This window comes from Brachypodium distachyon, chromosome 3 (genome assembly GCF_000005505.3).
Source record: "Brachypodium distachyon strain Bd21 chromosome 3, Brachypodium_distachyon_v3.0, whole genome shotgun sequence".
Classification (NCBI taxonomy): domain Eukaryota; kingdom Viridiplantae; phylum Streptophyta; class Magnoliopsida; order Poales; family Poaceae; genus Brachypodium; species Brachypodium distachyon.
Window position 1 is genome coordinate 14,979,448 of NC_016133.3, and position 18,766 is coordinate 14,998,213.

Below are 18,766 nucleotides of genomic sequence, written 5' to 3' on the forward strand. Positions count from 1 at the left end.
CAATGTTCATTCTCCATTCTACTCGATGCGGAAATTCGTCATGAATCATAACATCATTTGTTTCATTGCAATGGCAATATTTAAGTACTCCCTCCAATCCATAATAGGTGTCAACGTGTTATTGATTTAGTACAAAGTTGTACTAAAGATGTACTAAATCAGCGACACCTATTATGGGTCGGAGAAAGTAATTAAAAGCAGATGCATGGTATCCACCGAGTGCAATTTAGAATTTTGCAAAATTTCTGTAAAACATCTGCAGAACCAAATTTTCTATGCATCTGGAAACCTTGTCAGAAACAGGATGACACGTCTTCAAAACCACGGCAAAACAAATTTGGAAAATACAAAGGGGCATCCACAAAACAAGTTATGTCTGGTACATGTTTCCGCCCGCACACAAGCAACAATAGTGGTCCTCAAAGTTGATACATAGCAGGCTAGACCGAATCAACGACCACTGCGGAGGCGGTAGAGACCCTCACGCATGGCTGGCCTCTGATGTGGCTTCTCGACAGTGCAATCTACACCGAGCCTGAACATGACCGCCATCTCCTTGAGGTATCGTGATCAATCTGGGATAGCCATGTCGACGACGTCACTGAAATCTCCAGTGCTCTCCATCAGTCGTTTGCAATAGGTTGCCAAGTGGCCATTTGCAACCGCTTCATTGGCCAACCGCCCAGTGACGAGCTCTAGCAGCACCACACCAAGGCTGTACACATCAACCTTGGAGGTCACCGCGGTCGTATATTATGCAACAAGTAGATAAATTGATATGTATGATGTTTTGTAATCTCTATCATTAGTCGGACAAATTGAGTGCATTGATCAATCTCACCTGGAGCCGTATAGCTCACAATGTTGACAGCAGGGAGCTCCCAGATTGGCACCGGCTGGTCATTTCCGGCAAGGTTGATCCGTGCAAGATCGAAACCTGCAATCTTGGGCTTGAAGCCAGTGTCAAGCAAAATGTTGGTAGAGTTGATGTTGTAGTGCACAATGGAGTGGTTGCGTCCATGATGCAGGTAACAGAGCCCTATGGTGACACCGATGGCGATGGCCCGCCTCATTGGCCAGTCCAGCACCCCCTCTGCAGTCAGATGGCGATGAGCAGGGTGCAGCCACTGGTGGAGGCTGCCATTCTCCTTGTGATCGTAGACGAGCAGGATGAAGTTATCCTTTGGAATGTAAGCTGCTAGACTGATAATATTGTCATGGCAAATGCTGTCCAGCAACTTCACTTCAGACTGGCAGCGGCTGTCGAGACTGGCATCCACTACACTTCCACTCTCGTTCTGCAGCTTCTTCACAACCACCGCCCTGGATGTGTCCTGCAGCTGAACTCGGTGCAATACAGAGGTCCAGGTGCCACCATTGATACTGCTGATGACATCACCATCACCAAGGTTGTTAAGTATATCTTGGTCATTGTGAAGCTGAAAGTGAAAATTGCTTCTCTTGCTGCCACAGAGGCATCCCCAGAATCAGAAATTCCATCCTGAATTCATCTTCAGCACCGGCACCTCCACGTACGGCAAAGAGCTGGTAATGGCCCATGACGAGGCTCGTGTTAATGTGAAATGACATGAACACGTAGCAGAAATAGACTAGTTTTGAGCTAAAATGTTTCTGTACAAACAATGAAAAAAAAGATAAAGATGCAATGCCGAAGACGTCAAAGCCGGAAAAACAATCTGAATTACAATGAGAAAACCAGATGACAAATAGGTTGCTGAAATGTGATCAATTTCAGTTGAACCAACCAAAGTAAAATATAAAATACAGTAACAACCCCTCAAACTTGCAGGGTAGACTCCAAAGTTCATGTACTCTTAAAATGCATATTTAGGCTCCTATGTTAAAGTGGCTCACTTTGGTCCAAGAGGTGTTTTGCTGGATCTGACCGCAGATTGGTACGCTGACTGAAATGGACTCTAGCTACCCTAGAGGCGGACATCCACGACAGTGGAGTTCCGACAAACAGAATGACTAAGTAGGCTATTCAAGAAGAAAGTGTTTACTCTGTTATTCATGACTCACGAGTGCTTAGAAAGAAAAATAGTACTCCCTCCGAGCCATATCACTTGTCGAAATATTACATGTATATAGATGCTTTTTAAACATACAATAATCCTTATTTGGGCAAATTTGAGACAAGTAATATGGATCGGAGGGAGTACTACATTGTCAAACAGTTATGTTAAGTTCTATCTAATCCAGTGCAAGCTTCTCATAGTAGGTGTTTTAAATGATTTATCACAGGTTAAATAATAAATAATCACCTCTTAAGCGTTATTGTGTAATCAAACACTGATGCTACAATATAAACAATTAAACATCACTGGTATCCAAGAGTTGACAAGACAAAACTGGTTTATTTTGCCTCTCCAAAATGCTCCAGTTCATTGTGGTGCTAAATAGGTGCTCTGGATCTAATTGTAGCGTCAAATTTGAGTTTTTGACAACTGAGCAGTGTCCGGCTCAACATTTCAGTTTCCCTGACTGCAACGCGAAACAGAGCATTGGAGCTTAGTGAGAACACAAATTAAATTTGTGTCATCAGTGTTGCTCGATTCGGTGGAATATGAAGAAAAGGAACTGGATTACTCTAAGCACTTGTTCCAATGTACGCTCCATAGGACCGAGGGGAATGGAAACAAGAAGAAGAAATAGGGATCGACCTGAAGCTAGTAGCTGGATATGAAGAATTGAGAAGAACACGTCTCCTGCCCTTCCTCTCCCCTGTCGGACGCAGCTCGAGCAAGAGCGGTGATGCTGCCGCCGCCACCGACCGGAGAAGAGGATGGTCGCCGCCACGGGGGGTGGAGACCTGGAGGCATGATGGGCCACATCCGGCTGCTGCCTCATCGATCCGGCCGATGGCAACCTAAGCTAGGACGGGGGCGGGCAGCGCCGCCGGTGTGTGTGCCCGGGGGTTGGGGTGGGGGTCAGCCGGTCAGCCCTGAGGTGGGGTGGGGGTCAGCCCTGAGAGAGAGAGACGGGGCTCATTTTGACGGGAAGACGTTTTTCTTCTTACGTCCGTCTTATCACTTGACTGTAACTTCTGGAAATTTTATCCGAAAACCACAACCGAGCCGCCTAATCGCGTTTGGCTTCTGTTAACAGCGAATCTGACGTCCCTGACCCACATGTAAGAGCTGACGGGGCAGTTGACGGGGCACCGGACGAGCGGGGCGAGCCAGACTCCGACCGGTCCGGTCGGTAGATAAGCCGGGCGAGCCGCGAGCCCATTCTGCGCGCGAAAAGGAAGCTTCGTTTCCCTCCATTCGCGCCTTCGCGGGCAGTGAAGTCACGGGGGGCGGCGGCGGCGGCAGCTTCGAGTTCGCCGACGGGAAGGAGCTTTGCCCGGGAAGGAGCACGTCGGTGGCACACTGCAATGGATAATGAGGTGAGTCAACTCTACACACTTGAGGATTAGGGTTTGGAATTTGAGGATTTTGGGATTAGGGTTCGGTTCTGTTCATCTTCGATTTGGGGGATTTGGTGCATGCAGTATAGGAATTGAAGGGGCTCACATTCATCTTTGCAGGGGAGTTGCCGCTTTTATGGCAAAGTTCCTATCGACATTGACGATGTGGAGTACCATGGTGTGGAGGTGGACACGAAGCTGAAGTGCCGTCATGGGTTGCAGCCAGTTCGTAGGGTTGCCTTTGAGGGCACTGATACAGGCTGACGCTTCATCAGTTGTTGTATTGAGGTAAATAACACTCATTTGCAGTCAAGAGTCTTGAGATAAGTAACACTGATTCAATCTTGTTTGCTGCTGAGGATGTTGACAGGTGCGATTTTATATGTTGGTATGAACCTGAATGACCCATGACAATGAAGAATGCTCTTCAAGCTTTGTGGAAGAAGCTAGATGAGAAGGAGCAGAGTATGTACAGTGAGATTAATTCGTTGCTGAATCACATGTTACATGAGAAGTTGAAGGCAGAGAAGGAAAAAGAAGATGTGGAGACTGAAATGGCAGAAATTGTAGCTGAATTTGAGGAGAAGCTGCAGGTTATGAAGACAGTTGTTGAGAAGAAGAACAAATGGTTCATGATTTCAGTTAGCTGCGATGTAGTGATGCTTGGAGTTTTAGATTCTGTGTTTGCTCTCAAATCATGAATGTGTGTTGGCTGCAATGTAATGTGTGTTTGCTGCAATGTAGTAATGTGTGTTGGCTGCAATGCAATGTAGTGATTTCAGTTAGTTGCAATGTAGTAATCTGTGTTTGCTGTCAAATCCTTCAATTGTAATCTGTGACAATGAATGTGCACTGAATATGTTGGCTGCTGTTTATTATGAATGAATATCATCTGTTTGAATGAGTTTTGAATTGGGACAGAATGCACACAGGACATAATGAAACACAGTCTTGCTAGAATTGGACAGAATGAAGAGAATTTGGACATAATTGGGACACATCAAGTCGATAACATGAACTGGAACTTAAAGTGCCACAAAAGCTGGCCAAAATACACACATAATCAGTCACTTGTACAGCCACACAAACTGGCCAAAATGCACACATAATCAGTCACTTCTACAGCCACACAACCTGGCCAAAATGCACACAGTCTCAGTCACTTCTACAGCCATAAGAGGTTCACAACAACATTACAAGTTCACAACTACCATAACAGGTTACACATCATTGTCATCAACTCTGAAAGAAGATTCTACCCCTGCAGTGAAGTACTCCATCATTCTTCCCCTTGGCCTTGTCACTCCTCCTCTTCCTCTAACAGTAGGCATCTTTGCTGCCCTTGTCACCCCTCCTCTTCCTCTAACAGCAGGCATCTTTGCTGCCCTTGGAACTCTATATGGTGCAAACCTGGGAGCTTCATATGCTGGCTCTGGAGTTGTGTAGCTTGGTTCTGGAGGTGGGTAGCTTGCTAATGGTGGTGGTGGTGTGTAGCTTGGTTCTAGAGGTGGGTAACTTGCTAGGGGTGGTTCTGTGCTTACATCTCCTCCTGCCGAGCCTCCTTCATCTTCTTGCCTTCTTCTATTACTCTAATGACATGAAAAAGATGTTAGTTATGCTTAGTGTTATATAAATGTGTGTACTAGAAATCATTAAGTTACCTGATGTTGTCTTTTCCTAATCTCCAGATCATGCCTCAAAGGCTTGGAGCAGCTTGTGTACTTGTGGCCTTGCAAGTGACAGCTGCTACAAGTGGAAGTTGTCATTCTGCCTTTTCCTACAGGTACTTAGCTTTCTCATCTGCTCCTTTCCTTCTATTCTTCTTCCTTCTACCAGGGTGGTTCAGGAAAATAGGTGGATCAATATCAGGACTAGCTGTCTTGATCCATGCATGTTTGCCAGGGACTGGATACACCAACAGCTTGTGTGCTTCTTTGTATAAAGGCATTTTGAAAAATGGGTTAACATAATCTTCAAGGTGACTTCTTGATTTGTAGATGGCAGCACAAGCATGCTTGCATGGCACTCCATTCAGGTCCCATCTTCTGCAGCCACATGTGTGAGCTAACAAGTTAACATGATAACTATGATCTCCACTTCCTACCTGCCATATTCCCTGTCCAGCACACACTGGCCTGCATGGCCTTGATCTCTTTTTCTCCATCTCTAACCATTCAACATACTTTGGACATATCTCCCAATTAGCTGTTGCAGCCCCCTCTCTCTTCTCATTAAATCTGGCCATTAGTTTAGTCCTAATCCCTTCTATTATTGTGATAATAGGTTTATCTCTTAATGATATGATGAATTTGTTGAAAACCTAAGATAAGTTGTTGACCACTAAATCAGTTTTACAATTGGTGTCCATAGCATGTCTACACCAGTGCTTAGTTGGTATCTTGTTCAACCATTCCCATGCAGCCTCACACTCATCTTTCAAAGCAGCCATAGCCTCATCAAAGTGGTGCTTAGTGTATGCATAACTAGCACTGTACATTAACTTCTTTAAGTCACCACCCCTAAACCCTGCTATTTGAAAGTTCTGGTACAAATGCCTAAGACAATATCTTTGTTCACAATCAGAAAAAACTCTGTCTAAGGCTCCAAGAAGACCCTATTAATGTATTAAAGTATTTATGTCAGCCATATGAAACAATTTCAACTTTGAATTCATATTTCCTACATATGTATGTATGTTGCATACCTTTTGTTTATCAGACATGAAAGTCCATCTAAATATGGGCCTGAATCACCATCAAGTGCATATTTGAGCTGTTCCAAGAACCAACACCAGCTAGGGGTATCCTCTTTGCCAACCACAACAAAAGCCAAAGAAAACAAATTATTGTTTCCATCCCTTCCTGAAGCTGCCAAGACTTGAGCCCCAGTAGTCAACTTGATAAAACACCCATCAACACCTGATAATATACAGTTTTAGTTATTTAACTATGAAATGTATCAGATAATGATTTAAACAATGAGACAATAGTTTAATGATTTACCTATGAAGGGCCTGCATCCATTTTTAAATCTTTGAATTTGTGCATTCAGGCAGTAGAACGGCCCATGAAACCTAGGATTGATAGCTGGCCTTGGTTGCATCATGGTGTGGACAATACACTTGCTACCTAGATTGGTGTCAAGGACAGTCTGGAGGTAATCTCTAATTCTGACATATTGCTCCTTGTGATTCCCTAACACCACCTCAGGTGTCTTTGCTCTTGCCCTATAAGCTGTCAATTTTGACACTTCAACACCATAATCTCTGATGGTCTTGTCAATCATTGCTGTTACTTTCCAATCTGGGTCACTCCTTATTGCCTGCTCATATGTCTTGCTAAGCCAGCCACTAGTAACCCTTGATGTCTCATAGTCTATTCCACAGGAATGATTCATTACAAGCTTTCTAATGCACACTGTCTTCTCATGTTTAATTTGTGAAGCTACCATATAGAATGGACAGAATTCTTTCCTGCAACGAACAATTACTCTATCTTTATCATTTCTGAGATACTTGTAGTCTCTAACTTGTGCAATGTGCAAATCCTTTATAGCACGTCTAAACTGATGGACATCAGTAAAGCACATGCCTAACATAATCTGATAATAAGGCTGCTTCCTAGCTTCATCATACCATACCCTAGGAAGTAACTTCTTGGCTCTACTCTTCTTCTTAAGTGGTTGCATCAGTGTATCTACTTCAGCCCCATCATCATCACTAGATCCCAACTCTTCTTTGATGTTCAGATCATCATCAGACAATACAAACACTGGGACATCACTACTAGAACCTTGGGCTGCTGCATCTCTCTTCTGTGTCCCAATTGTTGAAGCTTTCCTTTTCCTTCCTGTGCTGACAGATTCTTGAGTTTCTTGCACTGGAACTTCAACATTAGTTGGAACTGGATCTGGCAGAGGCACATCATCTGTTTCAGCAAATGGATCATGCAGAGTCACATCATCTGGTTCAGCAAACAAATCCTCATCTTCTGTATCTCCTTCTACATGCAATTCAGGATCATCTTTCTCTCTCTGAATCTCTTGCATTTTCTCCAATGCCTCCAAGTCCACTACATTCCCACTGCCATCAGGTGCAAATGCTTCATCTGCACTGCTATCATCTGAAAGTATCAACAGGCCCTCCTCATCAATGCTAGCAATGTCTTTCCCTTTGTCCTTCTGCAAATGCAAACTCTCTTTATTCACACTCTCTTGTGTGCCAAACATCTATTGCCTTAACAAACTCAGGTTGTCTAGTTGGCTTAAAAGATCTCTTAGGCTTTGAAGGTGATGGCTTCAATGTGGGCTTCAAAGGAGATGTACATTTCCTAAAGATTGTCAAGGTGACTTTCTTGACAGTCTCATACTTCTTCATCATCTCTTCTACCTTCTCATTGCTATCTATCACCTCTAGCCCAGAAATGCCTTTGCTTTCTTGTTTCATATAGTACATATATGAATCCCCAATGTACCCAAAGGTAGAAATCAAACTGAGCAAGTTTTGATATCTCAAATCTGTCCTGCCAATCCTTCGTTTAACCATGTCTAAGCCATCAAACAACAGACTGACATCCCAAACCTCATCGTCAAGCCTACGGCAGTTGAACGAAAAACTACTCAATTCGTAGCAGTAATAACAGCAACTCGTCCCAAAAAGTACACCTACTAACCAAACCCTAACATCTCAACCTCTATCAGCTCCCGATTTACCTAACCCTAGCTAATTCGTCACCACTGTCAGACTACTCCATGACGCAGTGATTATTCCCACAAATGAAATCCACCTAAATCCGCAACGAAATTCACCAAAAAAAACGTCGATCATCCAAATCCCCCAACCCTTCCTCACAAGCCAGTACCATCGCGGAAAAATCAACCGACCCCAAGATGCGACACAATCAAGAAAGAGATCAACGGATCTTACCAAACCCCGTCGCCGTAGTCGCTCCAGTTTATCGACATTGCCGCCGCCGAACTCTGGCAGCATGCCCGCCGTCGCCCAACCCGTCGCCGTCGCCTCCTCTGTCGCCTTTTCTGAGAGAGAGAGAGAGAGAGAGAGAGAGAGAGAGAGAGAGGGACAAGAGAGAGCGGGACGAGAGAGAACGTGGGAGGGGAATGGACTGGTTCGGTCGAACCAGGTCCAAACCCAAATAAACCAGCCCGGTACCCCGTTAGCTGCCCCGTCAGCTCTTACATGTGGGCTAGGGACGTCAGATTCGCTGTTAACAGAAGCCAAACGCGATTAGGCGGCTCGGTTGTGGTTTTCGGATAAAATTTCGAGAAGTTGTCGTTAAGTGATAAGACGGACGTAACTGTTGTAGTTTTGTGATATTTTCTCTTTTTCTTTCTTTTTTGTTCGATGACGGGAGGAAAGGGAGACGGAGCAGCTGCTAGCGTGACAAGATTACCGATTTATTTGTGAACTTAAGATTAAGGACGGACGTCCTATATTTAATCGTATATCCAACGACAAGGACGCAGTGTGATGTTTGGTTTGTCGCAAATACAACTCTCATTTTGCCAACTAAGAGTATTTCACAAAAATATGTGAGAGGCGTGATAAATCATATTGGCAACCAAAAGTTTAGCAATGAAGTAAACAACAACCAAATAACCATTAGCCTGCTGCCAAATTTTTGGTTGGGGGCACAAACCAAACAGCAGCGGCTGTACTGGCACTGCTACGTCGAGGTCGGCCGGCCGCCGGGGACGTTGCTAGCTCTTGGAGGGCTGCTCCTCTGCTCTGTCTTCGTGCTCCAAGGTATCCCAAAGAGGCCACCTACCTATACGCGGACGAAGCAGCGGAAGTATATATGATGTTGTACACACGTCCACGTCTCGTGGCAAGTGGCATCTGCAAAATTGAATTTTCGTTCGCCAGGCTTCTGCACCGTCCGATTTCCCTCTAAACTCACGCTGGCCATGGGATCGCGCGCGCTCGTCGGCAATACGAGGGGACGCGTGGCGATACGCTATTTGAACTTATAATGCTAGCAGTCTCAATCACTTGGACGTTCTTTTCACAAATAATCCCAAGGTTGCTCTCGCTGCTAATCTGCTATTCCAGGACAGTCTCTGTCTCGACGATATCTATCTCAAGGTTGCTACGGGCAGCAAGGAGCAAGTCAGGTTGATCCTTTTATTACATTTCCTTATTTTCCTTACGTCCCAAGGATAAGGCTACTTTGTTTGGCTAGAATAATATTTCGACGAACAATTACTTTGGGATAACTTTTCGATCAGCAATTGCTCTTTTGGTATCACATTTCTACGGATCAAGTGAGGTCAGTTTCTCATTACACAACTTACTCCTTTATTTTTTCTAGGGAAAAAGACATATGTTATAACAAAAAAAACTGTACATAGGTGTGAAAACACCAGGAAAATTACAAAGAAAAGGCAAAGCTGAACTATCTAAATGATGAAAACCAAGCCTCAAAGCCTGACCTGGCTCCTTTTCAGTTTGTAATCCTATTTGTTTTGTGCATATCCAAAATTAATTACTCCCTCTGATCCATAACGAGTGTCACTGATTTCTGCATAATTTTCGTTCTCGCTGTCCAATAAAGCAATGCATGAAGTGGACAAGTGACAATGCACGTTATACTAAAACTTGGCGTGGCACATAATCAAGCGAGAAAGTTTCAGATTGAGCTCGGTGATGCTTCGTCGAAATCTACAGCTCATTCACTTACTACCTCTAGGGCACACGCCCGCTCGATTGCCAGGAGTCGCTGGCGCAATGAAGGGCAAGCACGAAAGAGGCCTTTGAAGACTTCAGCCGTGGCTGCGCGCTGGACCTCTCTCGTCTAGCGGTAAAGAGGTGCTAATAAAATCTATTGTTCAGGCATTGACTTCGTATGCTATGAGCATCTTTAAATTCTCTAAAGGACTATGTGAAGATCTTGAGCACATGACAAGGGATTTCTGGTGGGGCGATGAACATGACAGAAAGAAAATCCACTGGTTGTCACGGGAGAAGCTGACTAGACCTAAAGGGCAAGGAGGCATGGGCTTCCGCAATTTGATACTCTTCAACCAGCACCTTCTCGCGAGGCAGGCTTGGCGCCTTTTGGATAAACCCACAAGTCTTTGCGCACGGCTCATTAAAGCCAGGTATTACCCCCACGGAAACATTCTGGATACGGCCTTCATTCAGTCAGCGTCGCCGGTCTGGAAAAGGATTACACACGGATTGGAACTTTTAAAGAAGGGCTATGTATGGAGTAATGGTAATGGACGGTGGATATTCAGAGAGAAACAATTGGTTCCCGAGAGGGAATCTACGAGTGTCAGGCAAAGCCTCGCGCACTCGCCTGCGGTGTTGGGTTTGCCCAAAGATCAATCACATGAAGATGCACACGATCAGAAATTTATTTGACCAAGAGCGCGTATCGTGCCTTTTATTTTCTTTATTTCTCTTCTCAATCTCTTACAAGCTTAATACAAGCTACGCAGCCTACCCGTGTATATATACACGACCAAGTCCTGGCTAGTCCTGCTCGGACACAAAGACTCACGTCTGCAGTTCCTAAACCTGGTCATACTAGAACTCAAGCACTACTCTGAATCCTAACACGCTAAGGACTCCTACTTGAAACTAACCTGCAACTCTTATCCGATTAGGACTCCAAGAGCTTACAACCTACAGACTACTAGGAAGTCCTCCATGATTAATTCTAACAAACTCTTCCTAATCTTGAGTTGTTGCCTTCCATGCTCTCCCTGATCTTGACTTACCGCAGCTTCACGACTTCTCGACTCAGCTCAACGTATGATCTTAACTCCCAGCCACACGCTAACCTTGTGTACTACACCGTACACCCTGTGGCAACACCGTCCACTCCTAGCGTCAAACATCCACACGTGACTACTCACATAGCCTCATGCAGGAAACATGGCCTCACTGAAGAGACTCATCACTAGTTACCGCCTCACAATACTCTTGAGCTTTCGTCTTCTCGCCGAGACACATAGATGACCACCCGCCACCTTGTCTGCATGCACGTCTTCGCCCTCAGTGATACACCTCACCGGACAGCCCTTCGACCGTGACGTACCTCCACTGCTACAGAGCCTCACATAGACAACCACTTGGACACAACTCCTCGAAGACAGTCTTGACGAGATTCCCCGGTACCGCACCTCGGCACCACAACCTCCCATCAATGATAGTCAACGACCTTGCCGACGACAGTTTGCCCTGATGCCGAGTACTTTCCGGCGATCAGTATTATGATCTTCCGTTACTAGAAGATCGGCCCACCACGACGATGACTCGATCCAATCCGCTGAACGCTCCTCCACGTACAGCGACCGATTACCCGATTTGATCCACGGACGCCGTTCCGCCATCGTTGCCCGCCTCGAGGCGCTAGCACATCGCCTCTCCGGGGCAAGCGCGTCTTAAAATCTTGGATCTCGCTCTGATACCAAATGTTGGGTTTGCCCAAAGATCAATCACATGAAGACGCACACAATCAGAATATTATTTGACCAAGGGCGCGTATCGTGCCCTCTATTTTCTTTATTTCTCTTCTTAATTTCTTACAAGCTTAATACAAGCTACGCAGCCTACCCGTGTATATATACACGACCAAGTCCTAGCTAGTACTACTCGGACACAAAGACTCACGTGTACAATTCCTAAACCTGGTCATACTAGAACTCAAGCACTACTCTGAATCCTAACACGCTAAGGACTCTTACTTGAAACTAACCTGCAACTCTTATACGATTAGGACTCCAAGAGCTTACAACCTACGGACTACTAGGCAGTCCTTCTTGATCTCTAATTCCGAAGATTAATTCTAACATGCGGCGGGGTTTCTGACCTGCTTCTCCTCTCCTCAACGAGCAGCGCTAGAATGTTCAACTCGTTCGACAGATTTTCTACCCCCATGATGCTGACACTATCCTGAACATCAAGCTGCCTGCGGCTCAACATGAGCGTCTGGTCGCCTGGTTCCCTGAGAAATCTGGTGTGTTCTCTGTCAGATCAGCCTACAGGATCGCCCTAGCCGAGGTGTCTGATTCACTGAGAAATCTGGTGTGTTCTCTGTCAGATCTGCCTACAGGATCGCCCTAGCCGAGGTGTCTGATTCAGCGATGAGCAGCTCGAGTAATAATCCAAACGGAGAACGCAAGCTGTGGAGTACTATTTGGGAAGCTAATGTGCCGACAAAAATTAGGGTCTTTGCATGGCGTCTGGCTACAAATTCTTTAGCGGTGCAGGAGGAGCACAGCCGCCGTATCAAGAAGACTACTCCTGTCTGTACTGTCTGCGGCTGCAGGACTGAATTTGCGTACCATGCGGTAATGGTTTGTCCAAAAGCGTTGGGGCTGCGCCAACGCATGCTGCAGGATTGGAATCTCCCGATGGAGGAAAGGTAAGGACTCGCTCAATAAGCTTACTCGACAGCGCCTATTGTTCCTTTGGTGGAGAGCTTGGCACCTCAGGAATGATTCCGTTTTCTCAACTGGCAAGTGTTCTATCGAAGCTTCAGCAGTCTTCATCAGGAATTACTCCTTGGCCATGGAGAATGTGAAGGGAGACGATGCCACCTTACTGCACTACTTTAAGGAAATGGAGGAGATGCATGGCGACACTACACGCATCCCTTTGGAGGAGAACACGCCGGGGAGTGATCATGAAGCGTCCAAACACGTCGCTGTTGCTGACCAGCTCTGGAAACTCCCTGCCCAAGGTTGGCTAAAGCTGAACACGGATGCGAGCTTCCTCGAAACGACCGGCGAGGCATGGTGGGGAGCAGCCCTGAGGTCGAAGGATGGCCGAATTGTCTCTATTGCTTCGGGCTGTGCTACAGCGGAGGAAGCCTAAGTCAATGCCTGCCTGGAGAGTCTCCATGCTCTTGCTTTGGACCTGGCACAAAAATCCATCTGGAAGTTGATTGCATGGCGATTGTCTCCAGGTTGGAGAGAGGAGAGGTGGATCAGGAAGCGGAAGGCTCAAGCGCCAAAGCTTGCAGAAGTAAAAATGTACGTCCTTCTCGACGACATCCTTTACAAGAAGGGTGCGGCCGCGCTACTCAAGTGCATAACCCCCGACAAGGGGGCTGAGCTCCTCCAAGAGATCCACTCCGGAGTGGGTGGCCATCATCTTGCACCAAGAGCTACCGCGGCAAAGGCTTTACAACAGGGATTCTATTGGTCCACCATGGTGCAAGACGCAATCACAATATTGCGAAGATGCGAAGCTTGCCAAAAAATGGCTAAGTCAATCCACGCGCTAGTGACGGCCCTAAAAAATATCCCAATAACTTGGCCATTTGCACGCTAGGGAATTGACCTTCTCAGGCCTTTCCCCGCATGCATCGGGGGCTGCAAGTACCTCGTGGTGACGATTGATTACTTCTCCAAATGGATAGAAGCTGCGTCACTCAGCAAGATCACGTCACAGGCCATCCAGAATTTTTTCTGGGAAAACATCATATGTCGATATGGTGTCCCACGAGAGCTAACCATGGACAATGGCAAACAGTTCGACTGTGCGGAATTCATCAAATTCTGTGAATGCCTCGAGATCAAACTGCACTTCGCATCCGTGGCCTAACCCAAGAGCAACGGCGCATGCGAAAGAGCCAATGGACTAATCCTCCAAGGACTCCGCCGAAGGGTAGAACACATGGCCAGCAAGGTAGGAGGAGCATGGGGGGATGAACTCGCCAGCGTGGTTTGGGGCATAAGCACCTCTGTAAGCCGTTCCATGGGCCGAACACCATTCTCTTTGGTGTATGGCGCCGAAGCAGTTCTTCCTGCCGAGGTAGAGTTCTGCTCACCTCGGGTCGAAAGACTCCAAGAAGCTACTCCACTCGCCTTCATCGAAAATGAAGAGCATCACATGATGGCCATCGATCTTATGGAAGAAGCTCGTGACAAAGCCCTCATGAGGCACGCCATCTACGAGCAGAGCGCCACACGCCTATACAACACGAGGTTGCGGGAACGAGCTTTCTCCCAAGGAGACCTCGTGCTGAAAAAGAACGTCGACCCAAAACTCCAGCGTAAGCTCGACCCTAAATGGGAAGGACCATACCGCATTGCCGCGGTATTGGGCAATGGTGCATACCACCTCGAGAACATGGAAGGCAAAAACCTCGTCCATGCTTGGAACGGCGACAAACTCCGGCGTTTCTACGCCTAAGGAGGAACCTCAAGGAGCACCCTCGCCGCTCCCAAAAGAAGACTATCAGCGCCCAACCGACCACTTTCCTATGAAACTTCGGGGGATCGTAAGCGCCAACGAGGCGACGTCTACATAAGGCTTGCAAGTGCCCATCGGGCCATACCTTAAGACAAGCAAGCGAGGGATCAATAAAAACGAGTCCTTGATAAGAGTGACATGAGACACTCATACAACCCACCGTCGTAAAGGAAACCCCGTCGAGCAGCAATGTCACGAAGGGACGATCCCCAAAACCGAGTCGCTGCCCCAGTGCCGCTCACCAAGGGACGCCGAAAGGCCTACGTTGGCCCAGGCGTCACCTAAAAATGTCTTCAGACATAAGTCGTAGCGACCCGTTCCTTGGTGGATCCTAGCGTGCCTCGAGGCCATCCGCCAAGTAGAACCAAGTCCCCCGAGGACCGGAAGCTCCTTAAAACGCATTTAAGGAGAACCGCAAATAAGCGAGTTATGCATGAGCTTACTTACCTCGGAGAACCATGCTACCCGCGTGCGAGACGTCGCACACGGGCCTGCATGATAGTAACCGAGTTAAGGCTCCATAATAATTGCATGAAAGCATAGCTTCCTGAAGTCCGAAGAGGGAAAATTCCGCATGGATTTCCTCGAATGGCAGGTCGAAATGTCCGGATCACTACCGGCGTATCGACAGCGACCCCCACAAGGGTACTAGGATCCGTGGCTCGTAACCATGGCCTAAGGCACCGAAGCCGAGTCGTATCCCAACGGCGACATCAATTGATTACGCAAAAGTGTGATCATAGCGAACGATCACGAGCTGTATAAACTGAGAAAATATAGTACTTCGCAAGAAAGAAATATAGTACTCCAAAGAACAAATGTTGAGCCAAGTTAACATTTCCGATAATGTTGACTACATGGTGAAAACATAAGAAAATACATGCTGAGCTAAGTTGACATTTCCGACAATGTTGACTACATAGCAAAGCATGAAACACATCAAAAAAGCTGTCTTCCAACCTCTGTCTAAAGCCTAGAACATGCAAGCCATGAGGCTATGTCATAAGTGGATATGCAACATCGCGTAAGTAAGCAGCTGGGGTACCTTGTCGCCTCGAAAGGCAACAAGACTCAAGCCCCACCGTCACTCTCCTGAAGAGCGGGCTCAAGGCAACGCACGAAGCGTCGAGCCAGAGCACGAAGAGGAGCTCCCTGGTTCGCCAGAAACTTCTTCGCCCCGTGAATCATCGCACCCTCAAGTCCACTCGTCCCGGCACTACCGTCCAGGACAGCCGCGACTACCGACGAAACAAGTCGAGCACCCGTACTCAGAAGACACCTCTTCACGGCGGGCTCAAGGAGCTCCACCTGTGAAGTAAGCACCCTACTCGCCTCGTCCATCGTACGACACGAGGGAAGATCCGGCTGAGGAGAGCCCTTCAAACAGAGTACCATCTCTCGAATCTCCGAAGCCTGGGCGAGCAGGAGCGAGACCACCTCCGGACGGCTATCCGAGGGGGCGCGAGCACGAGGGGCGAACACCGGTCCGAACCCGGTGTCCTCCGACTCCACCTTGAGGGAGGCGACCTCCGCTCGAGCGTGCTCCACGTTGAGGCTGGCCACCACCAAGTCCTCCTCGGCATGACGGGTCTTCGTGATCACATCCTTCTGGCCCTCCTCGGCAAGGTGAGCCTCGCCTCCATGGCTGCAAGCTCCGCCGACACCCGAGAAAGCTCAGTCTCAACGGCCTCCCGCCGCGCCCTCTCCGAAGCCAACTCACTGAGGGCAAGGGTAGCCTTCGAGGTCTCTGCGTCCAAGGCCACCGAAAGCACCCCAACCTGAGCCTTGAGAGCGAGAAGAGTGCCCACGGCCTCGACCAAGCCTCTCACCTGGGAAAGGAAAAGAAATCATGAGCGCTGACCGACAAAATGGACCTAGCAAGAAGGGAGACGAGGAAAACAGACTCACAAGCTCCAACGCCTCGAGCGGATCTCTCACTCCTCCCTCGGTCCTCGGAACCACCTCTCCCTCCTCCGGAATCGGGGGCTCGGCCTCGGGAGCATCAGGCGCCACAGGCCCCGTACCTAAAACAAGACAAGAAAGCCCCGTGAGAACATTCCCGAAAGGGAATTAAAACGCTCAACACACGCGCACTCACCGGTGGCAGGAAGCAACTCCTCGACAGGCCCACGAGCCAAAGAGAACATCAGAACGCCCGTGCCGCTGGCTTCCGAGGAGGTATCCACCACAAGCTGAAGCCCGGTCCTCTGGGCGAAAACCGCACGCTCGTGAGGTGACGGAGGCAGGATCTTCTCAATGTCGATCTTCCCGGCTAGGTGCATGTCCATGGACTCTCTCAAGGGAGACCTCGACTCAGCCACGTCGGCAAGGTCAGGAGAAGGAGCCTTCCTCTTGCGTGAACTCGGAGGATGAGCTAGGGATCTTGGGCATTGGGGCCGCTGGCACACCCAACCCAAGCACAACCTAAGGCTTCACCTTCCCACAAGTATCTCTAAGGTGAGAATCAATGGCGATCATCGACGGAGTCGCAAGACGAGAGTACTGCTCGCCGGCCTTGATGAGCTTCCCGAACTTGGGATCCGGGCGCATCGGTACCGAGTCGTCGAAGTTGCAACAAAATTCCTAAGGAAGCAACTAGAGAAATCTACGTCGCGAGGTCACGCACAACCGCCGGTAAAAAAAAGAGAGGGAGGACTCCCCTCCGGAAACAGCCCCAGGCCCGAGTACCATACCGGCGGCCCAGCCCTGTCCAGCAACGAAGCAAACAAAAAAAATGATGAAAAGGGGGGAGCCCAGCTTCCCCCCCCCCCCCCCCCGACAGCATCTTCGCCTCTAGCCCACCTCGGCCGAAAGAAAGATGGGCCCCAGGCCCCGCGCTCGTCCACGGCCCAAGTCAGGGGACGGTTCGGACAGCCCGAAAAAAAAAGAGAAAGGGAAAGGCGCGCCCGTAGGGTGTTCGGCCAAATGGCCGGCGACCCGGGACACGCCGCGCCCCGACCGGCGCCCCCGACGCGCCTAACCCTATGACATGCCGCGCGCGCGCCGCGCCGTCACCGGCACCCCCGACGCGCCCCGCCGAGCGCGCTCCTCGAGCCGAGCGCGCTCGCGCAACGTCATGCCTCGCCGACGTCGCCCGTGCCTCGCTGCGCCCATGGCCACATCTCCTTGGTTCCGACACCAAGACGCACCTCGTCACGCACCTGCGCCCCGAGCGCCCCCAGGTGCACGCCCCGGCCGTGCCGTCCGTGCCGTCCGTGCCCTCGCGCCGCTCCGACCGCGCACCGAAGCTATTCGACAAAGTGACACGAGCGTCCAATGACCACCGTCCGCAATGCCGCGCGCCATAGGCGCCGCCATGGAGCAAGGGACGGACGCCCTGACGTAGCTCACCTCGACAGGGGCACGGAAGCACCCAGGCGCCCCCTCTTCTCGGCACAAACTGCAGGCAGTGCCGGCACCGCTTGAAACCCGAAGCTCAACAAAATCGCGTCCCCCACGAAGCTTTGAGGATCCTCAGCACCCGTGGCGGGCTAGCCAACTTCTTGGACGAGGTACGCGCTCCCGAGGAGCTCCTAAACCGGTCCCGTCCCGTCCTTCGGATGCCGCCGAGCTTGTCTTCGGCACCGGAAGGGGAGGAAATGAGAGTGGGCATGGCTCCCCCAGCACCCCAAGGCTCCATTTTATAGGCCAAGTAGCCTTCTCGACGTCCGGGCCGAACCACCCACATCTCGACACGTCGCCGGCTGTGAGGCAACCACTGTCCAAGCACCAAGACAAAAACCAAGGGGGAAAAGGCAAAAAGAAGCGCAGGGGAGGGATCGGAGGTGGTCGGGTGGTCACCCAAGACCGGTCCGCGCTGCCCCTGCGAAGCTCGTTGTCGCCGGCGTCACCCATGGTGACGGCGTCGCCGACGGAAGAGGAAAGGAGGACAGTCTCCTTTTCGGCCCCGTACAAAGGAGAAGATGAGCCCTGGCCATTGGATCTAGGGCTTCGGCATCCACACAACCGTCCGATCCCTTCACTTAAACCGGCGAACCGGTATGCGGGCCAGGTGGCGAAGTGGGCCTCGGCCCAATAACAAGCGCAAATAAAAAAAGAAGAAGAAGCCTCCCAGGCCCGATCGGGCTCAGCCCGCACGCCCGGGAGGC

General features: G+C 49.1%; 1 protein-coding gene, 1 long non-coding RNA gene and 1 pseudogene across 2 annotated transcripts; all 3 read right to left on the reverse strand.

Annotated features, from left to right (window-relative positions):
* Positions 1-232: 232 nt before the first annotated feature.
* On the reverse strand, positions 233-1,210 carry LOC100828202 (rust resistance kinase Lr10-like). Its single transcript, XM_014900825.2, has 2 exons — positions 842-1,210; positions 233-729 (listed from the first exon to the last, which is right to left on the reverse strand). Exons 1-2 carry the CDS (start codon positions 1,071-1,073, stop codon positions 725-727), a joined length of 237 nt encoding a protein of 78 aa, XP_014756311.1. The 5' UTR covers positions 1,074-1,210; the 3' UTR covers positions 233-724.
* A 122-nt stretch (positions 1,211-1,332) lies between these two features.
* On the reverse strand, positions 1,333-3,006 carry LOC112271543. Its single transcript, XR_002964637.1, has 2 exons — positions 2,685-3,006; positions 1,333-1,545 (listed from the first exon to the last, which is right to left on the reverse strand). It is a non-coding gene; the product is annotated as an uncharacterized LOC112271543 (long non-coding RNA).
* A 1,647-nt stretch (positions 3,007-4,653) lies between these two features.
* Positions 4,654-7,660, reverse strand: LOC100828502 (annotated as a pseudogene).
* Between the last annotated feature and the right edge of the window lie 11,106 nt (positions 7,661-18,766).